Below are 27,450 nucleotides of genomic sequence, written 5' to 3' on the forward strand. Positions count from 1 at the left end.
CACCAATTCCCACCATAGTTAAGCATTTTTTTCTAACGATCTTTAATATGTTGTGACAAAATTGTCATCACTAATAATTCATAAGTTTTGTGACAAAATATCTTACGTTAACTAAATATTTATATGTTTTGGATGATGTAAATTTCTTGTCACCTATTCTTGTTTCAATTCAAAAAATTAGATATCCTCTATAATTGGTGTTGGTGACAAAACCAATTGTGTTCCAAATGATTGCAATTTTTATGAAGAGAACAAGGTTTCATCATCAAATTGTTGTTATGATTTTTTTAACGGATGAAAATTATTTTTGTACAAAAATTTAGCCACCAAAAATATGGTGGCAAATTTTGATGCCCTTTGAGGGGAAACTTTTTGTGATGAAATAAGGTTTTGTTGACCAAATTATTGCTAGTAATTTTTCAATGATGAAAATTTTAGTAAAAAAAAAATCATCATCAAAAAATAGGTGCCAAATTTTTTGCTTCTACTATATTAAGGGGAATTTGTGATGATCATTACTTATATTATAACAAAATTTTATCAACACTAACAATTTACAAAATCTGCTGGTGCTATCTATTGCATAACACTAATATTTTGGTGGTCATAATTTCACCTCGCTTATTCCTATTTTATTTCAAAAAAAAAAACCTGCAAATGTTGTTTACCAAAAATTGCATCACAGACTATTATAATTTTGGTGAAGAAAATAAGGTTTCATCTCTAAACTAATGTCTGCAAATTTTTAGTGATCAAAATTATTTTGTCAAAATATTTTATCACCAAAAATATGGCACCAAATTTTGCTGCTCCAAATATTTTGGATTTTTTGTTATGAGTTCATATATGCCACCAAAATATTAATCTTTCGTGACAAAAGATGTTATAGTGTGATAAACTTTCCTATTTCTTGTAACAAAAAATATTGTCACCACATATTTCTTCTTTCATAACGATATATTTTCGTTGTTGTAGGTACATATTTGATGACAAAGCGAAAGTTCTTGAAGGTCAAGACATTTAAAACCTATATTACCATCACTATCTCCTTCTTTTATCTCCTTTCTAGCTATCCGATGCTAGTGGTATGCCTGTGCAATTACTAAACCTAACCACAAGCTTGTTGCCCACAAACAACAACTTAAATAGCCAGAACAAGACTCTAAAATAGTGATTTCTTAGGTATCAAAATGGATAAATCGGTTTGATAATATACATCCATTGCTTTTGGACATTTGGAGGATCACCTCTTCCCTCACTAGATTAGTCTAAAATGATGCCTCTAAACTCATCGGCATTGCAAATCAAGCGGTACATGGACTCTATAAGCTTCTAGCAATTGTAAATCTTTGATAAGTATGGCAACATACAAAAAATAAAATAGAAAAATTGATATAAAAAAATAAGCAATGGACTGACAAATATAAAATTGCAAGAAGAAATTGTATGTCCATCTAGAAATCATCTAATTAAATTGGATCTGGTCTAGCTGCAATAAAAGTAAATTTATAAAATATCATCAACATCATCAAATTTTATTCATATCAGAAAGAATTACATGACCTCTACATACAAAAATCCATATAAAAATGCCCATGATTGTAGGCCATTTTGATTACCTCATACAAATTATAATAATAAGTGTGTGACATAGTTGGCCTTGAATTTGAACTTAAAAGAATTCAACAAAAAAGATTTTTGAAAAAAGACTCTACAATTAAAGCATTCAATGCCAATTCACATTAAATAAACTAAACAAGTTCTATTTAAGAACAATCAAGTGTTGAGAATGATCATATACACATTTAAAATCATTCACCTAAAGTGGATCCACGACAAGTTCTATTTAAAAATTGCTAAGAGTCATTTAAGTTTTGGTGGTTTGTAAAAAAGTAGAATAAATTACTCTATTAGAAAAATAATTATAAGCAAGCAAGATATTATCACATAGCACATCAATGGATATAGAAAATTAGTTTTTCTAGCACAAATACAAGTAGCGATAGCTTAACAAAGATTTGAGGGTTTGCATGTCCCAATTTTGAGGATAGCAATTATGCTTCTCAAACAATTCACATGCTAACTAAGAGATAAATCTAATGGGGCATGAGAGTCTTGGGGGATCTTAAATCTATATTCATCATCTCTTCTTTTATATATAAAAATATTAAAAGTTTATTTTCATCTTCTACCTATTTTATCATCTTGTGAAGCAAAATTTAGAGAGCATGACATTGGTAAATTTTCATCTACCTAATTTGAAACAAAATCCAAATATATGGTGACTTTTTTTTTTGAATCATTTCATGTCCTATCTTGAACAAAAATATTCACATATAGTATGAACATGAAGAAAACTATTCCATGGTTTTGGTAGAGAATGAAGAAAGGAAACAAACTAACCGAAGTTTGGATCTAAAGCAAATATAAGCTTAATCAACTTCATTGTTTTCATGTCTCCTCTTTCTTAATGAGCATTCAAATGAAGTCCATATATATATATATATATATATATATATATATATATATTATATATATATATTATATATATATATATATATATAATAGGAAAAATTTTCTAAAACATCAAAATCACATGTGCTATCATGCATTAGTGCCATAGGTAAACAAAAAAAATTCTCATATTAACTAATATTTTACTAATAGGTGGCATGGACACTATTATCAAAACGTCATTACCTATTAAAATATCTAATGGACTAAATCTTGTTTGAGATGACCAGCCATGCTTATTAAAAAAAATTAATCAAGTATTACGAAAGATAATTGGTTGATTAATAAAATAAAAAATAATAACAACTATTTTGAATTAGTTTGGTAGTTGCGTGCGTGCTAAATTTATATATATAAAAAAGCAATAATTAGTGGATTTAAATTTAATTGTAGTTTTTTTAATTTAAATTAGTGATCTAATCAAGCATTATGTTAGATCGATTTATCATTAAACAAAATGTAACACCATGCAAATTAGACGTACTAAGCCTCCAAATATATCGATTTATATGAAAAAAATAAGAACTTTTTTCTTTTTTAAAAAAATCATATCGGTTTGATGGGCTGTAGACCCGGCCAGGCTTGGAATGCTTCCCCCCACCAATTTTCTTTCGGTGCTCCGGTGAAAGCCATGGCCGCGACGCTAACGACTGCCTTCTCTCTCTTCCGGTACTCTTTCTCTCTCATCTCTCTCTCCCCCCGCCCCCTCTTCCCCACTTTTAAGTGGTTTCTTGCTCTATGAGACCAGGTTTTCTCGGGTTCTTCGAGCTTATGCGATTCCAAAACCCTTCTCCAAGCTCTCGATTGATGTTCTCCGAGCTCCCTCATATTCGTTGCGGCCGGAGAGGTTTGAATTACATTGATGCCCCAATTCTTTTTCCTCCATTTTGTGATTAAATTCTGTATTTGAGTCTGGACTTTGGTTGGAGATATCTTCGACCAAAATGAGCAAACCCTACATCTATGGGTCTATCTAAATTCCTTGTTGAGCAAACAGGGCTTGGATTAGGTTAATTGTTAAACTGATGGCTTGCTTGCTATGGTTGCAGTTTATTTAGGACCAGGAAAGTAAAGGGGACAGAGATGGGTCTAAATTTTGAGTAAAAATTGGATTTTTTTTCTTTGTGGAAAGGAAATTCCGTTCCCTCCTTGCTTTGCTCTTTGTTTCATAATAGAAATCAGTATCTAGGAGGCATTGCTTTTTAGGGAAGGGTGGTATCTATCCCTCTTCGCCTCTGACAAAATTGGAGCATGCGCCAGAACTTATTTCTTTTTGTTTGGAATCATGTTTGCATGTTAACAATTTTAAGTGAAACCTGACAAGTGCATGCATGTTATTACGAATCTTCGTGACAAGGTTCATGATGTGCTCAAAAACTAGATTTAAGAAAGTGTTAGAAATGTGTCAAAATGAAAATTAATCTTGAGGTGCTTCATTCATTTTTGGAAGTTGCATTGCTTGCTCATTCATTAGATAGTTGGCCTTCATTTTCGAGGGCAGATGCTGTCTTTATTATATTTTTTGTTCTTCTAGGTTTGAGTCTTCTATGAAAGTACAATTGCTGAGGGAAGGATATCAAACCAAACTGATCTTGCATTCAAGTGATGTAAAAGATAAGAGGATCAAGCATAATAGGCCATTATAGGGTATTATAATCAATGCCAGCACGGAAGAACAAAAGGTGCTCAGTGCAAGCATATGATGCTTGCATAATCTGTCATCCAATAACAACTCTGATCGAACCCCAATAAGGATGTTGATAGCTGACACTTGTTTGGCATTCAGATGTGAAAAAGATGCTCAAACTATAAAACTAATCCTAGTTCAATTATGAACATGGCATCATTCTCAAGTAAATGATTAAGGATGTTTGTTATTGGTTTCAAGAGATATGTTAGTCTCTTGTTATAAAATGTTATTAAGAGTGTTAGCTTGTTCAATTCTTTATGGTAGAGAGTCACCGTCAACTATAACTCTATAGGGATTAAATTGATACATTTGCCCTCCTATGTTTTGCTTTTCACTTGAAGTTGTTTTTCTCTACATAATCTCCAGGTGATAAAAAGTAGTCTTAATGAATAATGTGGTCGACCTCTGTTTTCCTTTCTTGATTGAGTTTGTTTTGAAATTAACAATGAGGATTGGTGGATAAGGAAATAAGAGGAGATACAAGTTTTAGCATCTGGTTTTCTTTTTAGCCAGAAAATTAGTAGTAAGTTTTGTTTAGGAGAAGGTGCAAAACTTTTTGCTCCTCTCAAAGTCCAAGGTTTTCCTGAATGGAATTTTTTGGCTTAACTTTGCTCTTCGCATAATGATTTGTGCCATAGAAATGGGTGCAGTCTTTCATATTAAACCTTGCATTTCTTTTTTCCTTTTTTTTTGGCATGCAGGGGGGCTGTAGGATATTCTATCCTAATCTAGAAAATTCTTGCTACGTTGCTTCCTAGTTGAATGAACTTACCTCTCTGGCAGCTAATCTTGCAGGTCTCATGACTTGTTCCTCTCTCCAGTAGTTTCCAATGAGGAATATGGCATCATTCATAGACCTAAGTGCAATACAGAACCTGTCACTGAAAGTCTCAAGTTTAATTTATAAATGGTTTATGTCAGGAACCTACAGAAACATTAGGGAATGTACATCAATGTGGTTACCTTCTGCTCTTTTTATGTGCATGAGAATAAAATGCTTTATATTTTTTGAATAAGCTTTTTTTAGAGATTGTGGTTGAAACTACAAGCATGAGATTAGAATGGTTAAATATTTAGAAGGCAAAACATAAGAATCTTCAAAGAATCTGAAAACATGGAAGGCTGAATTCAGAAACAGTTTTACATTTAGACATTCTTTCCTCCACGTGTTGGTATATGGTTGTTTATGGTGCTCATTAGGGATTCTCTTCCTGCTCCTCCCACCAGACCCCCCGCCCCCCTCTTTTTCTCCCAGATATGCCTTGCATCAGTGATTGGTGATACAATTTATCATTTCGATCCAAGAATGGCAATAATGAAGTAGCATTACTGAATTGCTTCCCTCATAATTCTTGTTCCTAAATTGTCTGCATTGAGTTTATGTTCCTTATGTTGTTTGCTGCAATATTCCTTTGTACATTGAATCATTTCGAAGTCCTGAAGTAGCAAATTTCAATTGATTTGTGTTGTTTAATATTGCTGATAGATACTACTGTGATGCATTCTAGCCCGTTTTTATTAATTTTTCCTTTAACTAGAGAATCGCTTCTATAAATATTTTTTAAATTGTGCTCTAGAATTTCATAAACATCTCAGTTACTATTGTTCTATAAGTCAGATGCGTATGCCATATTACTGCCTCAGTCAATGAAGAAGCTTCTGCCAAAGCAGCTGCAGCCAGTGTAGATAACGGAGGTCCCACCATGTAAGGCTTTGACCTATGTACTTATTCGATTCTTCAATAAAAGTTTTTAATACGTTGCAGTTTGCACCATATGAGACCAGTCATGCATAATGTTACTTTTATGCTTCCTCCATTCATTTTCCTCTTCTTTTTCTTCCAGATTTGACAAGATTATAGCAAGGGAAATTCCTTCGACTATCATCTATGAGGATGATAAAGTTTTGGCTTTTCGAGATATTAACCCACAAGCTCCTGTACATGTTTTACTCATCCCAAAGTTTAGGGATGGGTTGACCCAGCTAGGGAAGGTATGTGAGGCAGTTCTCTTTGCTTTAATTTATACCCTTTATATGTTGATGTGCACAAGCTTATAAAGAAAATGAATTAATGATATTCATCGAAAAAGAAAAGAAAAGAAAACTTGAACTTGACCCTAGAGGATCTCTTTTCTTTGCATGTCTTGATTAAATGGGAAACAAATATGACATCCCTTGCATCTCCAATTGTCAAACTTGAGAAAAATTTAACATGGGCATTCTTAGATAAATTAAATCCAATGTTCATAATATGACTTGCTTCTAATAATGGTATCGAAAAAATCTTGCTTTCATTTTTTTTAACAAGAAAAAAGTTTGTACTCGAATCAACCTGTACAACCAGAAAAATGTCAAGGCCTTCGTAGGAGGAAACTTCTATCTATGGTAATATACCCACTTCAGAATCCCTCTAGAAACTTGAATGTGCACCCACTTCCTAACTGCTTCCTTAATTCAAGTGTTTTTAAAAATACCCACTACCCCATATACCCACACCTACACCTGCTCTTGTACCCACTCAATTAAGTCTTGTTATAGACTGCATTGTCTATATTAACTCATGATAAATAGTTGAGATTTGGTTTGCCAATTTGGGTATTCCTTTATTCCCCCCAAATTGCTTATGAAAACTCCTAGTTCTTGGGTATGTTCATTGTCATAGCAGAGTGTGCCTACTGAGTTATTGCTTTCTTTGACTAGAAAATATGAAGGGTGGACCATATATTTGTTCATTGTTCTACAATTAGGAAACATTTTTTGTTCAACATTTGGTGTTCAGTAGTTACTCCAATTGCTAGATAAAAAGGAGATATCACAAGGAGAAAGAGGAACTCTTTCTTATAAAGGTAAAAAAAAAAATGAGAAATTTTCACTAACTAAAGAACTTCTCCCGTCTCCTGTAAGAAACCCTTATACATAGAAAGTTTTTCTTCATCTCTATTGGTGCACCTATTTAACTAGACAATAAATGCACCTCATGTCTAAAAGGGATGAATGCACAAGAAGTAACATTAAAAAGTACTAAAGACTACATGATACACTAAAAGATTTCAAAAGAAACAAAAAAGACTTAGTCAAATATATAGCTACCTGCATATAATGACCATCGGTATCTGTAAAATCTCTTGATAAATACAATTTCCAGCCTATACTCTTTTGGGGAGGGGTCGGGCCTTGGTGAAATTTGGGCTTGGGTCAGTGTTGTTGGGTCTGGACCTCATTTTATATGGACAGTTTTGATGTCATTAATAATATCATATTTCAGCAATCTTTTGACATTTTAGTTGGTAAGCATTTTCCTTATTGTAGGGAGTACTTGTACTCTTTGGCTACTCACCCTTCCAATCATTATTCTAAACTATATGAGAAGATACAATTTTGAACTTGACTAACTATTATCACAACATATATTTGGTTCCATCACTAGATCAAATGCTCTTGTCAATGGGTCTAAAAGAATCTTTTTAGAATGATTTTTTATGATATTTTGATGTCGGAGGAATGTCGGAGGAACATGCACTGTGAGTGGTGAGGATGGGTTGTGTATCATGGGTACAACCATCACAGAGTTCATGAAACCTTATTTTTCTAGTTTTTTTGTTAGGGTTAGGGTGGTGGTTGATGTTGACCACTATATCTTCAATCTTTAGTAGAAATTAGTGAAAAATGCTTTGCTTATTGTTCACTAACAGGTAAGGGATCAGACTTTGAACTTTTTCTCTTTCTAGTTTCTTTTGGTATTATAGAAACAATACAAGTTTAGTATTCTAGAGTATATACAACTAGTTGCGTCCGCATGTGCAATATCCAAAAGAGGTTGTGGCAACATTATATTCCCAAAAGTGATTGCCTTGGTGAGTGACTACGTAATTGGCCAACCAATCAACGGGTTCGTTGGCTTCCCTGTATATGTGGTGCACAGGAAAGTACTAAAGCTGAGAAAGAAAAGAACAGACACCCTACATGCATGCATGAGCTAGGGGGAGAGAAAGGGAGTTTGGTCCCTGATGGACCCAGCGTACAACTATCATCAAATCACCTTCTGAGTAGAGTTTGGTTGGGTTAAAACTTTGAAGAACCATACGAAGAAACTCCCATGTCATGCGAAGTTCTACCAGTCCTTGTAGATTGAGGGACCTACAGAGAAGCAGCAGCCAAGACTCTGCCGCTACGATCACAGATAATGTTTTCTATGCAAAAGGCATCAAAGTTCACTTTCAGCAAACGGATAAGAGAGGGCGGGCAGCCAGGTGAAATAGGGTCGAGGAAGGCCTGAAGGCTGGGCTATCCCACTACATCAAGTGCTACCTAGTGAATTGAGCACCATAGCTTGAATATATTGTAGTATGGCTTGCACTACTATGCATGCAAGGCATTAAGGTGGAGCAAGGTTGCTGTTCAAGAGTATATCATTCCGTGACCTCCAAAATGCCTTCACGTAAGCTATGACAGTAGCCTTCCATGATAGGGATCGTCAGCTTGAGCCTATAGTTATAAGCTGGATTAGTTGTAACAATGGTCTCCCATTGAGTGATGCATCTTGTGATGAAGGCAAGGCTTCCCCCGCCATGCATGAATGAAAGTACTGCATACTCAACTGACTCTTCTAGGTAGTGGCACGATGGAGATGAAGCTGAGGCAACAGTTGTCTCTGATGGAGCATCTCTGCCGTCGGCAATCTCTCCTGAGCTGCCTTCCACCAAAGAAAGCCACACGAGGTTGAAGCTTTAGCTTCCAAATTGCAACTAATGTTGCACAAAGGGTGTTCTGTAGGAGCAGTTGCATGCACAATATCAGCCAACAAGGAAGTCAGGCTACCAGTTGGTGCCCAACAAAGTATATCATTGGCATTAACCTGTGGGATAGGGAACAGAGACACCAGAGCTGCTAGATCCAAAGAAAGAAGCCAGTGCTGTTTACTGAGGTCCCACTCCTTATCCATGGTCCACAAGTCACAAGCCCTGAAGTCAGGGTCAAAAGCCTGATCGTGCCAAAAGGATAGAACCAAAGTGGCACTATTGTTAGCCATGCATCATCAAAAATAGAGACAGTTTGTCCATGTCGCAAAAGCCATCAAAGTTGAGGAAGTGTGAGATCTTGGTCATGAGTAATGGGCTTTCCAAATCCAAGAGTCAACAGTCTCCTTTCCTAGGGAGACGCAGTGTATTTGGTACACTATAGGAACCAGTTAAGACCATAAGTTCTGAGGGTGCAAGTCAGCCAATTGAGCTAGAGCAGCTTAGCATCTGGCTGTAATGCTGGTAATCCAAGCCTGCCTAGTGCCTTGGGGGTGCATACCTGATCCTGAGCCACCAGGTGTAGCTTGCAAGAAGATGGACCACTAGCCCACAAGAAGGATCTCTTATCAGCCTCAATGCGATCAAGGAGAGACCCCTGAACCCAAGTATGTGCAAGAAGGTATGTTGGAATGGCATGTGAGCATCAATTGAATGAGAGTCACCCTCCCAGCCATTGTCGTAGCCCTCCATGCCCAGCCAAAGTACTTGTTCCTGAGCTTAGTCACTAAAGCATCAGAGTCAGAACTTGCAATTTCTTACCAGAGATGGATATCACTAGATATGTCCAAGAGTCCTTGTTAGCTTGAATATCGAGCAATTATTGCATTTGCAGCTGCCATCATGGATGGACACATTGGCTGAAACATATCATAGATTTGTTGGTGTTGACATTTTTCCTTGAAGCCATATAATATTGGTGAACCTTTGAATTGCTGGCAATTGGTTGGTTCCATACTTCAGAAGGCTTGTTGTATTTCCTTATTAGTACTTGAGTAAAAGGTGGTTGCTAGCCTTGAACATGTGTTGCTTTCTTCTTCTTATAACATAGACTTCAGTGTAAAGGTCCAGTTGAATCTGATGCACAAGCAAAGTTAATCGAATTAACATACAGAAATATATTGAAAGTTATTCCACTAGAGACTTGGGTAAAGAAGCAAGGAACACAGTACAGTCAATATTTTCTTTTTCACAGTTTAAATTGGTTAACACTTGTACCCTTCATGTATGGACACCCTAGAGATGCATCTTGTATATTGAGTATTTAACTTGTCACCAAGATGATGCATAAAACTAACAAACAAAGATTTTTGGGAGAAGGAAGAACAAGTGAAGCTCACAAAACAAGACATTTTGCGAAACAAACATCAGAAGTAATGAAGCTTTGGTTAGGAAATGCAGGTGCAGGAGCAGATCCTAGTATGGGTATAGGGAATTGATGTCTTAAAAAATATGGATTAAGGAAATAATTAGGAAGCATGTGCATTGAAGAGTTTCTGGAGAGATTCCAATTTGGAAGCAGGTACACTACCTAAATTGAAGTTTCCTGCTACTTAGTCTGCTTTTGGAAGCGGGATAGAGGGAGTAAAGATGTTTAACCCAATTATTCCACTCTTTTTCAGCTAAAGGCTTGTTTTGAAACATTTGGGTTAAACCACTTTTCCGAAATAACAATCGTTTGCCTTCCAGACCTATTTACTGCAGTTAACCTCAGAATAAATTACTCCATGTAGGATGTAGTAATTTATTCCGGAGTAAGAGGAGCATGAGTAAGTTAACCCATTTACTCGTTAATTTATTTCGCTTCCAATGCAGCCTTAAGGTTACTTTTGGAAATGGGATAAAAATCAGAATAGTTGGGTTAAATGGAATTCGTTGGAGGGGAAAAGGGAGTGTTAAGTCGTTCATCCATTTACTGGAGTAAATTATTCCTTGATTAAGTGGGGTAAATGGGTTAGAAGGTGAAAAAGTAAAGCATTTATGGTGTACCAATTATTTTTTAGATACCCATTCTGCGCTTCTGAAAAGGTGGTTTATGCCATGTGCTTAAATGATCATTTGGCTGCATAGAGATGAAATAAGTGGGTTATGAGGCTTTTATTTGCCGAAATTGCACTTCCGAACACAGCCTAAGGGTTCACTAGACAACATATAGTAAGTATTGCAGCAATAGAACTCAGAAGCCAAAACATTTATGTGAAAGTAAGGAGAAAGATAGTAAGCAATGTGGTGATGTTTGTTATTCTCTCCATCAACACCCCCCCCCCCCCCCCCCCCCCCCCCCCCCCCCCCCCCCCCCCAAACACCCACAAAACATTCATTGCCAGTTGTAATGCAGTTTTTTTTCAAATCCTTATATCGCTTTATATGTTGCAGATTTCTTATTTTAATTTGTTGGCCAGTTTATAGAACTGAAAAGATATTGCATTTTATTGCAGAGACAATTGCAACAAATTGCTCCTCTTTATCAAGTCACATTGTTGAACCATTTTATGGCAAATAAATCAATCTTATTTATTGCCAACCCTGAATACTTGTGGCAAAGTTAAATGATTATGATTAAGAATCTGCTTATTATTGCACTAGTCATTTTATCTGCTCCTCCAAGTTCCATTTGCTGTTGTCTCTGATTTTGGAAATCTGGTCCATGTGATATAACAAAAAATTGGAATGTAAAATCCATGCTTCAACCTTCAAATGTTGAAACATTTATCCAAACAGTAAATTAATTAGTAGTACTCAAATAAAACATGAGGTAACCCATGATGTTTTTTTATGAATAATAAAAACTTCAACATTTCTTAAGGTTCTTGCCAGTTCTAATGCAGTTTTCTCATCCTTATATTGCCGCATATATTGTGCATTTCTTATTTAAATTTGTTGGCCAGTTTACAAAACTGACAAGATCTTTAATTTTATGGAAGAGATAGTTGCAACAAATTGCTCTCTTTATCGAGTTATATTGTTGAACCATTTTATGGCAAAATAAATCTCATTTATTGCCACTCCTCATTCTGCTGTTATACAAGCGCCAATAGTAACAGTAGTTCATTTGTTGATGCCTACCTGTTTAGGCTGAATCAAGGCATGCTGAGATCTTGGGTCATCTGCTTTATGCTGCAAAAGTAGTGGCCGAGAAGGAAGGCATAGTGGATGGGTTTCGAGTTGTTATCAACAATGGTCCTGAAGCATGTAAGTTTATATCCAGTTTTCCTCTATTAATGGCTAATATCTATTATATGTCATGCCATTAGGATCATGTCTTTCTTGTGTCAGGTCAATCGGTGTACCATCTACATTTACACATACTGGGAGGAAGGCAAATGAAATGGCCTCCTGGTTAAATTGGATGTTTCTTTGTTCTTTTCAAATTTGTGGAGGGTTCTTCATTTGTTTCTAGTTCCCCTTGTAATTTATGTAATCGCAGTTCATGGAATCGATCAAGATACTCATAGATAAGCTGTTGTTGGAACCTTTCAGATTCTTTTCCAATTGTTTGCCAACCTAGAATCAACCTTTCATCTTTCTCATTTGGGCCTGAGATTGGCATTCAAGAATGAAGTGATTGGTGGACAAAATTGAAGGTAGCTCTTAACAGAGATTATTAACAAACAAGGATTTATAACATTGACCTAAGGTTCGACAATTACAGGTATCGATGCGGCTACCAACATGACCAACCTTGGCATCTGTTTTTGATCCAAAAGCGTTCATGTTGGGTCATGGATATGGAAAAATATTGTCTTAGTAAACCTACTTTCGCTTTGCAAATGAACCATGATGACAGGGTTTTCAAAGGTTGGTAGCTCCATCTCTAACTAGAGCCAGTAACCCTGGGATGCAACTTATGTGTGATAGTCATAGTATGCTTATGAAATAGCATTGTTGAAGTGAATGAGACTCAGTTGGTAGAGGAATATTTTGTTTCTCAAAAAGGTTTCATTGCCCAATTAAAATTAGGGAGTAGGCTACCACTAAATGAGTCCATTTGGCTCTGGTTGGTTACCGAGAAAGTTTTTTTAAAAAATATATAGTGAAAAAGAAAAGAATATTAAGAATTTTCTATCATTTGATTATATTACAAAAAATAAATAGAAAATTGTTGTATAAAAATAGATTTTTGTTGTTTGGTGGGATACCTCATAACTAAATTGCTATAAGAGGATTCTCTAGATTTTCTTTCTTAAGATTAGGGTTGACCATGGGTTTGTTTCAGATCAGGTCAAAGTTTGATAACAATATACTAAATCTTGACATCCACTTGACTTGGCATTTGGTCAAGATCGTTTGACCCATGCCGACCAATGAGTCAGCTCCCAAGACCCAACTTGACTCATTTGACTCAAACTAATTTAATTTGTAAGGCTTAATTGCTGACCGACCCAATATAATTATCTAAATCAATTTTTTTAATACTTTTAATGAATCAGTTTCAAGTTGAATTATACTGTTAGTATTAAAAATGGCCAATCATTCATAAGATTTTTATTCAAAGTCACGGTTCAACTGGATTTATGCTATCCTAACGCAAATGGAACTCTACCCTCATGACTTGAGTACACCAATACAATGGCCTGGAAAAAAAAAAGGAAAACCCTGATTTACCAGCTCCATGGATTCTCAAGTCAAAGTCAATTTTTGCCACCTTTGCTTAAAATTGTTCTCTCTTGAGAAGGAATTTTTTTAAGATCATTAGCAACCTTTTTTTAAAAATTTTGGACACCAAACAAACTCTTAATGAAACACACTCATGTAGCTGGGAAGCTCAAATTGAATCAACTAATAAGAATCTAGCCCACGACAACATGGTTAAAAGCCATACTCTTTACCAGCTGAGCTAAGATGGCAATACAATCTTATTCTGTATTTTATTAAATCCAATAGTCCAAGTCATGCATTTGGATTAACCACTAACCCAGCTGAGAACATATGCTCGCCACCTTTCCTCTTATTTTTAACTTCCATTTCTCCATTTCTTATTTTTTTTCTTCCTTTAGATGTTCCTAAACTCAAAAGAGTATCCATTGCCGAGAAGGCATTCTCTGCTGCTAGAGTTCCTTGTTATTACAGCTTCTCTATTCCTTTTTTTTCTCTATAAAGTTGCTTCCTTTGGATTTCCAGTGATTGAGCTTTAGAGATGGCGAAAATAGTTTCTTGTTTCTTTTGGTTTCAATTTATGCAAAATCTTTGAGTTTCTCTAATTCAGCTAGGAATGTGATATTCTTAAATGACGTGTCAACTTCAGACTTATCAACCTACGTTTGCTAAAGACAGTCTTCAACATAAATTACTCTTAGTTTTTTTTCCCCCTCAATACTAACAACTCCATATCTTACTTTTATTCTCAATATTAACAACTTCCAACCTACCACTTATATTTTGATTGAAATAAATATTAAGCACTCCTAAAGACTGAAAAGAAAATGATTGTGATATACCCATCAGTTAGGGGTCGGCACGGAGAAATTTTAGAAAATTTTGACAAACAAAATAGTATATTTAACTGAAATTAATTAACAAAAAAAACAAATGTCATGCATTACAGTAACCCTATATAAAAGTCTCGATATATCTTAACTATTCAATTCTCGCTAACTAGATTTCTGCCTAAGAGATTTTTTTAAAAAAATGCATTTGTCTAAGCAATTATGCCCACAAATTATTACTGTATCGGAACTCCTTGAACATTTTGGATCTGTCCCAAAAAAATAAAAACTTTGTTCCACAATATCTTGAAATCTTATGGTAATCCTTTAAAACATTATTTGAATTCTTTAATTCTATATAAGAACCAAAACCTCTCACTTCAAATCTTTCTTCCAACCTTAGTAGATTACTCCAAAGATCCGAACGATGTACTCAAAAGAACTGCTCAGATTTTTTTTTTTCTCCACATATTGGCTGAGTGGTTGTTCTAGTTACTGCCTGGGGCATAAATAGGTTTTGAAGAGTGAATGGTCCCATTTTACTTGTGTCTATATAAAGTTCGACCTACATCTGGCCAACATTTAAATAAATAAATAAATGAAAAATTCAGGGACTACCCATTAATCTAGTGTCGCATGTGAGGATGCAATGAAACCTTAGTAGTTCTTGAAATTTCAACAGGCTAGCCCATAAGGATATCAGGAAACCAAGCACATAAATATATCTTAGTACATCATTTGCTAAGCAATTTGCCCCTTGGCAGTCTTACATGATCATAACTTAGGATAATATCTATTTGCTGGATTAACTCGAAACAAACCCACCCAACTGAAAATGTATTAGATAAACCTAGCATCCAACCTAGCCCTGACCCAAGTCACCAACCAGATTAATTAATTAGCTTGGATTAGACTCCTTTAGAAGTTCCATCCCAACTTAACCTAAACCCGCCCAATTATGGTCAGATCTGATATCCCTTGGAACGGACTAAATTGCCACCCCTATATTCCAAGCCAGTCACATGAACTGCTATCATCATATCCCCATTATAATAGATAATTTCCAAAAAAATAAAAAAATAAATAAATAAGTAGAACCTCATGAACCGTAACCACAGAATTAATCCTAACTAAATCCTTAGTTATGTTATCTCAATCATTTCCTCTAATTGCACTTTACTGTTCAAATAATCACACTGATGCTCTTCATTTCTTCAAGCAATAATTTTGAAAAATTACAAGGCCATCATCATTTCATGGCATCCAAAGTGAATTAATCAGAAATTCATAATTTTTAGTGTTCTTTTTATTAACATTTTTTCATTATCTTATCAGGGCAGGACACCAAGCCGGGACGCTAACCCACTAGTACCCAATATTCATGATTCCAGCCAAAGGGTATGCTACAAAATATTATTCAAAACCAAAATTATGGTGTAATGTGCCATAACGAAGTCTCTTGAAAGCTGGAGTCTTTGGTCACAAGCACTTCATGAAAGGATATTTATTAAATCATCAGCAGAACTTTTAATGTAGCCTCAAGAACAAGCAATACCACCTCTCTCTAACAAAACCTGGGCCAAGAAGCGATCGGCGGCGAGACAAAAATAGTCCAAGGCTCAGGCATCATCAAGAGCAAGAACGCCTGGAAGAGACTTGCCTTCCAACAGCTCCAAGCTTGCACCACCGCCGGTTGAAATGTGGCTCATCTTGTCAGCGAGCCCGACTTTCTCCACGGCTGCAACAGAGTCACCACCTCCGATGATTGTTGTGGCCCCTTTCCCACTCAGATCAGCCAACTTCTTTGCAATTGCCTATCCAATCAAAGAGTGTTAATGTATGTGTTATACTATTATCTCACAATAAGATGAAGCTTGAGATGTTCTTTATCATTTACCTCGGTTCCCACTGCAAACTTGTCAAACTCGAACACTCCCATTGGTCCATTCCAAATGATTGTCTTGGTGCTATCTAGAGTTTCACTGAAAATCTTGATGGAGTCAGGTCCAATGTCAAGACCCATCCAACCATCTGGGATACCAGATGCAGGTACAACCTACAGAACAAAGAAAATGAGTATCGTTAGCATCAAATTTATAACCTCCGACGATGCAGGCTGTCGAATTGCCAAATCAGAACTTCCACTAGCAAACTTAGTTCATCTCTGGGATTCCAACTGTTCCTTCAATGAAGACACATCATGTACGAGCACGCTTGGATGGAGGGCAAAAAAACAAACCCCACCTACCAGCCAAAACAATACTTCAATTCTATCACCATTTCAACTCATGCACAGCTTATGCCCCTCCTTTTATTGTTCTCTTCGACAGGTTCAGTACCTACTTACATGTATATGAAAGAAAGAATGTGCATAGCAAATCAATGACAACTAAATCAAACTTCATGTTCACAAATTCTTACAGAAGTTGCAACAAAAAAAGCTTAGAGAGGCCTTCGGGATTTTGAATTGTTTAAAGTTTTTTTTATATATCTCTCTCTCTTGAATAAGTTAATATCCGTAGGGGATAAGCAAGAGGACAAACCTTGGTGTCTGCATCTGCAGCAAACTTGTTAGCTACAACAACATCAGTCGGCAACAAGAGAGACACGCCTTTAGACTTTGCCTTCTCAATAAGTGCTGTAGCAAGATCAAGCTTGTCTTCCTCCACAAGTGAAGACCCAACAGAGAGCCCTTGCGCCTTGTAGAAGGTAAACATCATTCCTCCACCAAGGAGAAGGATATCGACGTTCTCAAAAAGTGACTCAATCACACCAATCTTGGATGACACCTTTGAGCCACCAACAATGGCAGCAAATGGCCTTTTGGGCTTTGCTACTGCTCCAACAAGATAATCAAGTTCCTAAGGGAAACAGTGAAAGCTTTCGTGAGAATGCAAATTGCAGGATTCTACCAACATAATTGAAGTAGTAACATCTAATGTAGTTTTTTTAACAATACCAAAACTTGGATTGGAATATATTTGCATACCCGTCGGACAAAAATGTATGGCCATTGTCAAAGATAGGGCCAGTATAAGATATTTGACACATATTAGATACCATACGAACAAGCAGGATAAATGAATTCCAACAGTATAATTTTTAAATGGGGCAAGCTATGATTGATTCTCTTCTTTGATGATTTATTAAAAAAATGATGAGAACTCTATCATACCTTCTGCATAAGGAAGCCTGCAACAGATGGCTTCAAGAATTTGGCAACTCCCTCTGTTGAAGCATGTGCCCTATGAGCAGTGCCGAAGGCATCATTTACATAGAGATCAGCAAGGGATGCTAGCTTCTTTGCAAACTCTGGATCATTTTTCTCTTCTTCCTTATAGAATCTCACGTTTTCAAGAAGCAGGACGCCACCATCTGGTAATGCAGCCACCATCTTTTGAACTCCCTCACCAATACAGTCATCAGCCATCTCAACCTATTTGAATGAACTAAGGAATCAGAAATGAAAAAAAGAATCCAGCTTTAATGTTTGACAACGCAAAAGAGGCATCAGTTACAGGGGCAATTTTTCACACACATTAACTCCAAGAAGTTCAGATAGCCTAGGCACAAGTGGCTTCAAGCTGTACTTTGGAGTGACACCTTTTGGACGTCCCTGAAAATTCAAAACCAATCCACAAGTTCCATATATCAATAGCCAGGAAATGAAAAGGAGGTAGCAAGTTCAGATGATGAATAAGCATTGATAAAAACTAAGAACGAAGATCCCCTATCAAGAAATATATTACAGTTGAAATATGAGAAACACTGCATCTATAAAACACAAGTGTGAATGTAATGAACTGCTGAGCATAGGTTATATAACATGCATATCATCTAAGGCAAAAAAAAGGAGGAGGGGAGGGGGGTGTGGGTGGGAGGGATGCATAAAAAAACTGCAAGGAACAAAAAATGTAGTAATAGAGTTTTATAAAACAGAAAGAAACAGATATGACTCTTGAATAACATCTGGCTCCAGGTAACAAAGGCTAAAGTTATTAGTACAAACTCAAATTATGGGAAAAAGATAAACCATGCCACAAAAGGCTATAGATTGTGAAAATAAAATATAATATCAAAAGGGTACTACCCTGGCCCTGCATCATGACCTCCCTCATTCCTCCTAGCCTGTCCTTCCTCCATATTTCACCTAAGACAATTTTAAAGGTTTCATATTTTTATCAAATGGGACTGGGTTGTATCTTTCAGGCAAAAGAATGATTAACTTTCCGTCGCACAAAATCACCACTGGATCACCCACCACAAAAGTACTCAAAAGTCCGTCATTCATCCATTCGTACAAATCTCAAAGCAGTCGGCTGATGATCCAACAGTCACCTCATGCGAAAGAAGGTTCATCATTCTTTAGCACAAAAGATACACCGCTGTCCCTTATCAAATATGCAGATATAAAATTATCACGTACATATGGTAGCCAGGCAGCCTATTACATGATAATCACAAAATTGCAATGTAATGGATGATTTTCATTTAGATTTACCAATACCAATATCAATAATAACGATAACAATAACAATAATAATAGTAGTAGTAGTAGTAATGGTGGTGGTGAAAGCGAGAAAAAGTTTAAATGGAATTATACAGAGTAGCCAAACATCCATGCAGCCTTTTACATGTTAACCTTCGAATTACAAAGCAATGGATGGTGGTCATTTATATCAACCAAAAGAAAAATGGAATTAAAAGCAAGTGGGCAATATACTAAGCAATATAAAACACCAGGATGTAAATATCAGGTCAAATAAATGTCGTATAATTGTAATATGCCTAACCTAAAGTTAACCTCAATTTCTTTTATTACTCATGCAAAGTCGCGATATCTTATTCTATTTCCAGTTCTTCCAATTGCATTGTCTACAAACATGGACTTTTCAAAAAGTTAAAAAAACATTATGAAAATAAGGTCTCCTACATAGGATCCACCACATGCAAAGATATGTTTTCCACGGTCAGTCCATCTCCATTTCCCAAACTCATAAAAGCTAAGAGCTACATGTGCGCATTTATAAATCGCACCATCACTGAAGAGATATATCAGATTATTAAATAGAAAGGTTGAACTTTTAAACCATTTTTTATGCGGACAGGTCCGAGGCCCTTTTTTAATAAAAAGGTCTGGCAGAACGGAACCAGAAACAGCAAATTTGAGGAGTTGCTAGATAGATCGAAACCACCAAGCTGAAGGCTTTTATAAACTAATTGCATAAAACGAAAACTTTATAAACTAACAATAATATACCTCGCTCTTCTCAGCAAAAGTTCCACATTTCAAAAACCTAAAAGAAAACTATATGCGTGGACGTTCAGGTATCACATTGTTACCATATCACATTGTTACCAGCTAGAAATCACCAACAAAAATGGAACAAGATAGGAGATTTAAAATGTGTGGATCATACTATGAAACAAACAGATCTGTGACCTAAAAAAGCAAAACGAAAGGACCACATGGAGAAACAAAACGAAGGCGAAATTTTTTTTAAAAAAAACCCAAGATTGTTAGTTGATAGATAAATTAAAACCTCCAAGCTGACACTTTCATAAACTAATAACAAATTTACCTCCCTCGTCTCGTCACCCAAAAAAAAATGTTGTCCATAAAAACCAGACGAAAATCCAAAAATGGGCAAAGGTGAGACCTTTTAAAACCTTGATTGTACTATAGAAAGGAATGCTCTAAATCCCTACAGAAATAAGAATCTCTACAAAACAATAAATAACAAATTACCTCTTAATAAAATTTAAAAAATAGAACAAAATAACAAAAAATAGAAGATATCAAAAGAAGCTACTTTGATTAAAACTAAGAAACAATCTAGGAGAAACAAAACGAGGAGGAGATGGATTGCAGAGATAGAGCGAGAGGCTCACCAAATGGCTGGAGAGGATGACCTTGGCGCCGTGCTGCATCAAGTACTTGATGGTGGGGACGGCGGCCCTCACTCGGGTGTCGTCCGTGATCTTGAGGTTGTCATCCAACGGCACGTTCAGATCCACCCTCACGAACACCTTCTTCCCCTTGAGATCGGCTCCAGTGAGAGTACTCACGCTCCTCTTCGTCGCCATTACCACACCAAATCAATCACCGAACAGACCCACAGACACCACACGACGAGAAGAAACTCGATCGCGATCCAATCCAATCGCAAACAGAGGAAAATCTATAAAATCGACCGGAGAAAGAGAAGCGGAGGAGGTAGAAAGGAAGCGATCAAGCGAGAGAGAGAGGATGAGAGGGGACTTTCTTATATAGGGAGGGGCGAGCGTAGGTTAAGATAGGTTGCTAACATGCGCTGGGTCGAGCATATTCTTGATTGATCCGCTTAGGGTGCAGCATTCGGTGAGCCGCCGTGGGTTTTGTCCGCTTTACGGTGGGCCTGGAAATGGACGGCTGGCGAACAGAAAGGGCAGTGGATCAGACGGTCAGAGATGTACACGGTGATTAATGCAGCCTTCGATTCTCTCCCCTTGGCGAGACCCGACTCAGAAACTAGCTTTGTAAACTCTACATGCATGGTGGCTCAGATCAAACACTCATGGTGTCTCAAATTGGATACAGATAACTAGATGGTCTAACCTAATTGAAATTAATGGACTAGACTCTTTCTTTGAATTTGTTAAATTAGCTTATTTTCACTGGTAACTCTCTTAAATACTTAATCCCATCCAAAACACTATTTTTTTTTTGTTAAAATGGATGTATCATATATTACAGATACAGATAAAGTCAAAAAAAATCGAAAAATAACAGGTTTTGAAGTGCACCGGATAACTCTCTCTCTCTACCCAAAGAGTACCCTAAAATGATTGGCAACACATGAGGCTATCCAATCCACGGCTCCATTGGCCTCTCTATACATATGCTTTACCTATAAGGTCATTCCACCACAGACTATAGTTCAGATGTTCATAAGTAGCAGATGGTAGTCGCCCACATCCTAAGCATTGTATTAAGGTTCAAATATTTCCCTACGATCCAACTCCTGTGATACTCTTAACTAGATTTCTCCATGTAGCTACTATGAACATCATCCTAATTCATATCTCCTTCACCACACTCGGACTTTGATCTTAAAAATCTCAATAAGCTTTTCTGCTTGGCAACCAATGCTCTTCACTCCTAATATCCAATTTTTGCAAAAACTAAAAGTTATTTTAAAATCTAGGATATATTTCATATGTTAGAAGACATGTATTATAACTCATACAATGAAAAGGTGTTTCCTATGACCATCCCTAAATTTTATGAAAATTGTAGAGCAATCCTCACATTTCACATAATTGCAAGATGATCTCTGTAAGTTTTAGATAGCATGCAAATAGATGTCTGGGTTAAACATAGTACTAGAATTAACAAAACATTTTATTAAATTCTTTGTGGAAGTTCAAATTACTCTCACCTCATCTAATTAGTTTATGCATAAAATTGGCTGTCTATATAGAACCATATAGTTTAACAGCCATTCATCTCGTTTGCCCTTTCTCTCTGACTATAAAAAGATTCAGCAATTGAACCCCTCTTCGGGCGTAAGGAGGAAATAGAAAGGAAAGTTTCATCAATGCATTCTTTGTGGGATTTTTGCTCATTATGTAGGATTATGTCATTTACAATGCATTCTTGACGGGTTTTTTTTTTTGTTTTTTGCTCATTCAATATAAACTAAAATGTGATTAAGATAAAAGGAGAGCTGTGGAAGCTAAGCCCCCATGTAAAAGAGCTCGGTCTCCCTTTTTTTTGTTTCTATTTTGCAACTAGGTTACCACAAAAAAAGACCAATTATGAAGCGCTAGTTAAGCATAATAAATAGTAGAAAGGCATTATCACATACTATTGTATTATTTGATTAAATCTCATCCTTTGTTTTTGTATTTGTAGAGAATAGGGGTTTAGGAATGCCTTAAACTCCAATAGCACTATTTCAATTTTCTGTTTTCTATTGGTGTCATATATTATTTTGCAAGAGAGAAGAAGCAAGTGAGGTGTCTTGCATCAAAATGAGTTGGTTAGAACATCATTTATCTAGATTGGTTTTTCATCCCTGCTACCAAAACTACCTAAATAAAAAGGTTGTAATCAAGGTTTGCCCCACACCTGGCATAGCATTTCGTACCAGTATTTATAATTGGTATTGGAGCATACTAATTGGTGGTACATCGAACCGTCCCCCATATCGATTTGTACTTATACAGTATTGATATAGAATCCACAGATTGCATACCTTGGTTTTAATTCTTCTCATATATATTTTGAAAATTGAAGTCCATTGTATTCTAAGAATTACATCCTTAGCATCATATATTCATTATGCAAAAGAAAAATATAACTTTTTAATATCCTTTTTATTTTCTTTGGCAATTTGGTTATATCTAAAAAATATTTTACTAGTTGTTGCAAACATATTTTTGATATATTTCAAAAATTATTTCTTATTTTATATTAAGCTAATCGTCTAGTAATTATTATTCTATATGATGATTTTGCTTATATTCAAAGTTATTAGTACTCTAGTGCACTCAAAGAGGGCTAACAAAAAGCTTTGTATGCACCATAAAATAAAGAAAACTACAAGGCAATTTTGTGGTTTTCTATGGGCCAAAAGTAGTGCCGGATTTTTATAAGGCAAGGAGCTAAATTTGAAGCAAACAACAAAAATCCCTTGTTTAAGAACAAAAATAATAATTTCAATATTTTGTTTGCAATTTATCCTTATAATAATTTATCCCATCTTCTTCAAAAAAGTGCAAGAATAATTTCCTTTTGGGATGTAGTTTAGGGTTCCCTTAGTGATCCAATACCTCATATCTATCCTTTCTTATTTACATTTGTTTATTTGAAAATCAAATTTAAAAAAAAATTACTCTCTTAATTTTTGTTAGCAATCCTTATAGATTTTATTTATTTGCACTCATTTTGTAATTGAAATAAAAAATTGATCTTTTGTTAACATTATATTTATGCATTTTTTTTCTCATTTTTCCTCTTAATTTTGTTAATCTTATCCCATTTTTTATTACCATGATATGCTAAAATGTTCATAATAATCATGCAAATTCAATTTAAAGTTCTGATTATACTTCACACACCTTTTCAACTAGGATAGGGATGTCTGCCAAGGGATACAAGTCCCGTTGGTACTAGCCGAGGGTGTTGGTTTAAAATCTATCATTGTGTGTTGGTTAAAATCTATCATTGTGTGTTGGTTAAAATCTATCATTGTGTGTTGGTTTAAAATCTATTATTATTTAGCAAGTATCAGATCACAAACTATATGAAATATGACCCATGTAGTGAATCCTTTAAAACTAAATATTAGTCATGACCATCCACTCTATGGGTCACTCAACCTTCATGTGCAAGTAGATTGAACCTTTACTCCATTGGTTATTTGATTTTTGCTCAAAATCAAAGTTGCGTCCATGGATAGTTCAAAAATCATTCACCACCAAAAAGAATTCAATTTCTAAACTTCTAAGAGTGGTCATAAGGCAAAACACTTCAAAGGATCTAGAAGCTACGTCAACTCTACTCAAATATACACCCCCTCCTCTTTGATATTGGGCATATGACACAGCAACCAGCAAACTCCAAAGCCTCTTATATATTTAGAGAAGGGAACAAGCTTGCTGATGGGTGGTGTTGGGGGAAAATAAACAGCCCCAAGGCCCGTAAACCGGCTGCCGGCGCCCGACCTGAGAACGTCCGACCTCTAAGTGTCCGACCTGAGGGCGGCCGAACTGAAGGCGCCCGACTTGACACACAACTTCGGTCTAAGCACCCTATCTCGGACGCCCGGCCTGATGTCCGACCAGGCGCACGACCTCGGAGTTCGCTAACCTCAGAAGCCCAACCTCGCCGCCCACACACCACGGTCACATCCTTCTGAAGCTTGACCAGAGGCCATACCCTGTCACCGCCGCTAACAATTAATGCGCATGACCTCTGCAGACTTCTGGCTTACTCAATCATTAATGAGCATGGTCCCTGCAGACCCTCGGCTCACTCAATAATTAATGCACATGGTCTCTGCAGATCCTCAACTCACTCAACAATTAATGCACGCGACTCCTGTTATCTACGGACCTCAAGCTCTTCACAGTAGCTCAGCTCGGCTACGTCCGATCCGTCATGACAGCTCCCTGGCTCCGACCTGATCTCACATGGCAAGCTATTAATACATACGATCGTGCATTAATTCCGACGACATGCTCAACCATACGGTAATTTCGTCCCGTCATATCACAGGTAATCCTATATCTCCCTATAAAAAGGGGGATTGGACTCTGAAGTCCGGGGGATATTTTTTCTTCCCTCCCACTTTTGAATACACTTGCCCCCTCTGACTTAGCCATCGGAGGGCCGGCGCCGGAAACCCTGGCCACCGGCTTTCTACAGGCCACTTGCAGAGGACGCCGCTCGTTGACGGATCGCCGCCCGCCAGTTCTCGCCGGAGCTCCTCCTTCCCAGCGGACCGGTCGCCCCCGGGTCCAGTTTCCAGCAACAGGTGGCATCATATATGGCTCACCACTCCATCGACTACCTCTAGATGATATTTAATAATTATTTTTTGGATCTTAGAGAAAGATTGTACTTAGATACCACTGGATGTTCATCATGTATGAATTGTAAGTCTATCTATTTTACCAAAAAAAAAAGCTTCAAAGGATATGTACTCTAAGAGAGAAGGCGATTGGCACCTAGTTGTAGTGTTGATAGTGTCAAGTATGTTGGAGAAAGGGCATTAAAGTCCTTTTTATGCTGTTGTGATGGAAAGAAATGGTAGTTATTACTAAAAATAACTTTTCCTAGATAGTTTTTCTTAAAAACTACTTTTTGTTGGTTAAGTTTGGAAGGAAAAAAAAACCACCTCCATATGGTCTTGGTCGATGTGCATCAATTGATGAACAATAATTCATTCTAGATTTCAAACAAAGTTCATGAATAATTTGACCGAGCTATGATTGATTCATGATTATTGATCTATACTTGGTTGATCTACTTAATTTTTTGCCGTAAACACATGACCTCTATGCTCAACGAAAATGGATATATTTGTTAAGCTAGAAAAGCACAATTCAACAACCAATCAACCAAATAAAAGAAATGCTTGATAATAAGCTATTGATCGATCAATTAGATATTTGACTATTAAATTTCATCATAAAATGTAACCCATCAACCATGTCTATTAACTATAATATAGACCATAATTTTAAATTCAACCAAACATGCTATTGACCTTGACATGGGCTATCATCTTGAATGGATTAATCATGATTATTGATCACAATAATGCCATGATGTTAAAAAAAGGTCAATCATACTTATCGACCATGATAATGGACATAATCTTGAATAGGTTGATCATACTTATCGATTATGATAGTGGCCATAGTTTTGAATAAGTCGATTATGCTTATCAACCATGATAACAATGATAATGGTCCTTACGAAAAAAAACAAAAAGGACTATAATAATAGTCATAGTTTTGAATTGGTTGATCATACTTATTGACCATGGTAATGACTGTAATTTTGAGTAGGTCAATCATGCATATCGACTATGATCATTCTTATCGACCATATTTATTGATCATATTATTGGTAAATTTAAAAATTTTCATATTTTATAATCAATGATGGCTTTTCTAACCAATTCAAGTAAAGCCTTAGGTATACTAATTGGCTTCTCGAAACCATTTGTAATGTGCTTGCCTGATATTTTACATACAATAGATTGCTTTTCAAGCCAATTCTTATGGTGCTGCCTGAATTTTGAGAATAGAAGGTGAACATTAGGCACTCGGCTCCCTAGTGGGGTCATCAAATCATCTATTGAAGTGTATCCATAATTAACATTATAAATTAATCACTCTACACCTTGTGGTTGATGCCAAAAAAACATTTGCATATTTTTAAGCTTCCTTTTTTTGATTAATTATGGCTTTTAATTCATTATGTGCCTGAGTTCCTTTTTCAACATCTTAATTAGTAAGAAGACCTAAAAATCTGCTGAGTGATTGATAGAATGAAAATAAAAAGGAGGAGATATGAGACAAAGAGAAAATGAATTTGAATGATAATGACTGTGATACAATATATATGTTGGATAAAAGAATGAACCAGAACAAGAGGGAGAGGAATAACTAGACTCTATTGCTCCAATTACAATCAACTCTACTAATTGAAATCTACGTAAAAGAAGAAAGAGTAGCTCGACTCTTTGTTTGTAGGCGATATTGAAGCCGCTTCTTTGACAATGAATGATCTATCTACTATTGACTTTACAAGATACTCAAACTCCGTGCTAAGCATTTTGATTCTCTACGCTCTAGGTTCTTTATTCTTTGTATGCAAGTAGGTTGAACCTACTCAGTATGGATCACTTGACCTTCATGTGCGAGTAGGTTATCATGAGACTTTCATGTGTAAGCATGTTGAATTTCTGCTCTATGGGTAGAAACGGAGCTGCATCTATTGATCGTTGAAAAATCATCTACTACTAGGAGAGGCATGTTCCTATAATCCTAGGAGGGAATCATTACCAAGCACTTAGAACACATTGATGCTTGGTAATAGTGTTGTTAAGTGTCAAGTACGTTAAAGAGAAAGCAATTGAAGTTATCTCCATGCTCTTATGATGGGAAGAAAGGGTAGTTATTACTTGAAATAACTTCCTCTAGATATTTTTTCCCATGAGAAACTATCCCTTGGTGGTTAAGTTCAGCAACCCACTTCCATGTGGTCTTATAGATATGCGGAAAGTGATGAACAATGATTCATTCCAGATTTCATACATGGGTTCATGAATAATTTGACCAAACTGTAGTCAATTCATGATTTTTTTTTTGATGAAAATAGTCGATTCATGATTATCGATTCATAGTTGGTCGACTTATTTAATTTTTTGGTGTAGTAAATAGATTAAAGTTCTTATCCAAGTTGGGCCCTTTGTTGGGAACCCGCCCATGCCGCTGATATTTCAAAACAAAAATCAGATGGCAG

The 27,450-nt window shown here is 36.1% G+C and overlaps 2 protein-coding genes across 2 annotated transcripts; one reads left to right on the top strand and one right to left on the bottom strand.

The window, feature by feature from the left end:
- Positions 1-3,070: 3,070 nt before the first annotated feature.
- Positions 3,071-12,530, top strand: LOC120107939 (14 kDa zinc-binding protein-like). Its single transcript, XM_039121473.1, has 6 exons — positions 3,071-3,183; positions 3,263-3,361; positions 5,823-5,909; positions 6,049-6,196; positions 12,075-12,192; positions 12,277-12,530. Exons 1-6 carry the CDS (start codon positions 3,074-3,076, stop codon positions 12,342-12,344), a joined length of 630 nt encoding a protein of 209 aa, XP_038977401.1. The 5' UTR covers positions 3,071-3,073; the 3' UTR covers positions 12,345-12,530.
- A 3,187-nt stretch (positions 12,531-15,717) lies between these two features.
- On the bottom strand, positions 15,718-20,673 carry LOC103713177 (phosphoglycerate kinase 3, cytosolic). The gene is made up of 6 exons (XM_008800005.4): positions 20,319-20,673; positions 17,965-18,042; positions 17,602-17,862; positions 16,970-17,287; positions 16,324-16,482; positions 15,718-16,240 (listed from the first exon to the last, which is right to left on the bottom strand). The coding sequence occupies exons 1-6, from the start codon at positions 20,511-20,513 to the stop codon at positions 16,046-16,048; spliced, it is 1,206 nt and encodes a 401-aa protein (XP_008798227.1). The 5' UTR covers positions 20,514-20,673; the 3' UTR covers positions 15,718-16,045.
- Between the last annotated feature and the right edge of the window lie 6,777 nt (positions 20,674-27,450).

This window comes from Phoenix dactylifera, unplaced genomic scaffold, assembly GCF_009389715.1.
Source record: "Phoenix dactylifera cultivar Barhee BC4 unplaced genomic scaffold, palm_55x_up_171113_PBpolish2nd_filt_p 001085F, whole genome shotgun sequence".
In the NCBI taxonomy this organism is placed as follows: Eukaryota; Viridiplantae; Streptophyta; class Magnoliopsida; order Arecales; family Arecaceae; genus Phoenix; species Phoenix dactylifera.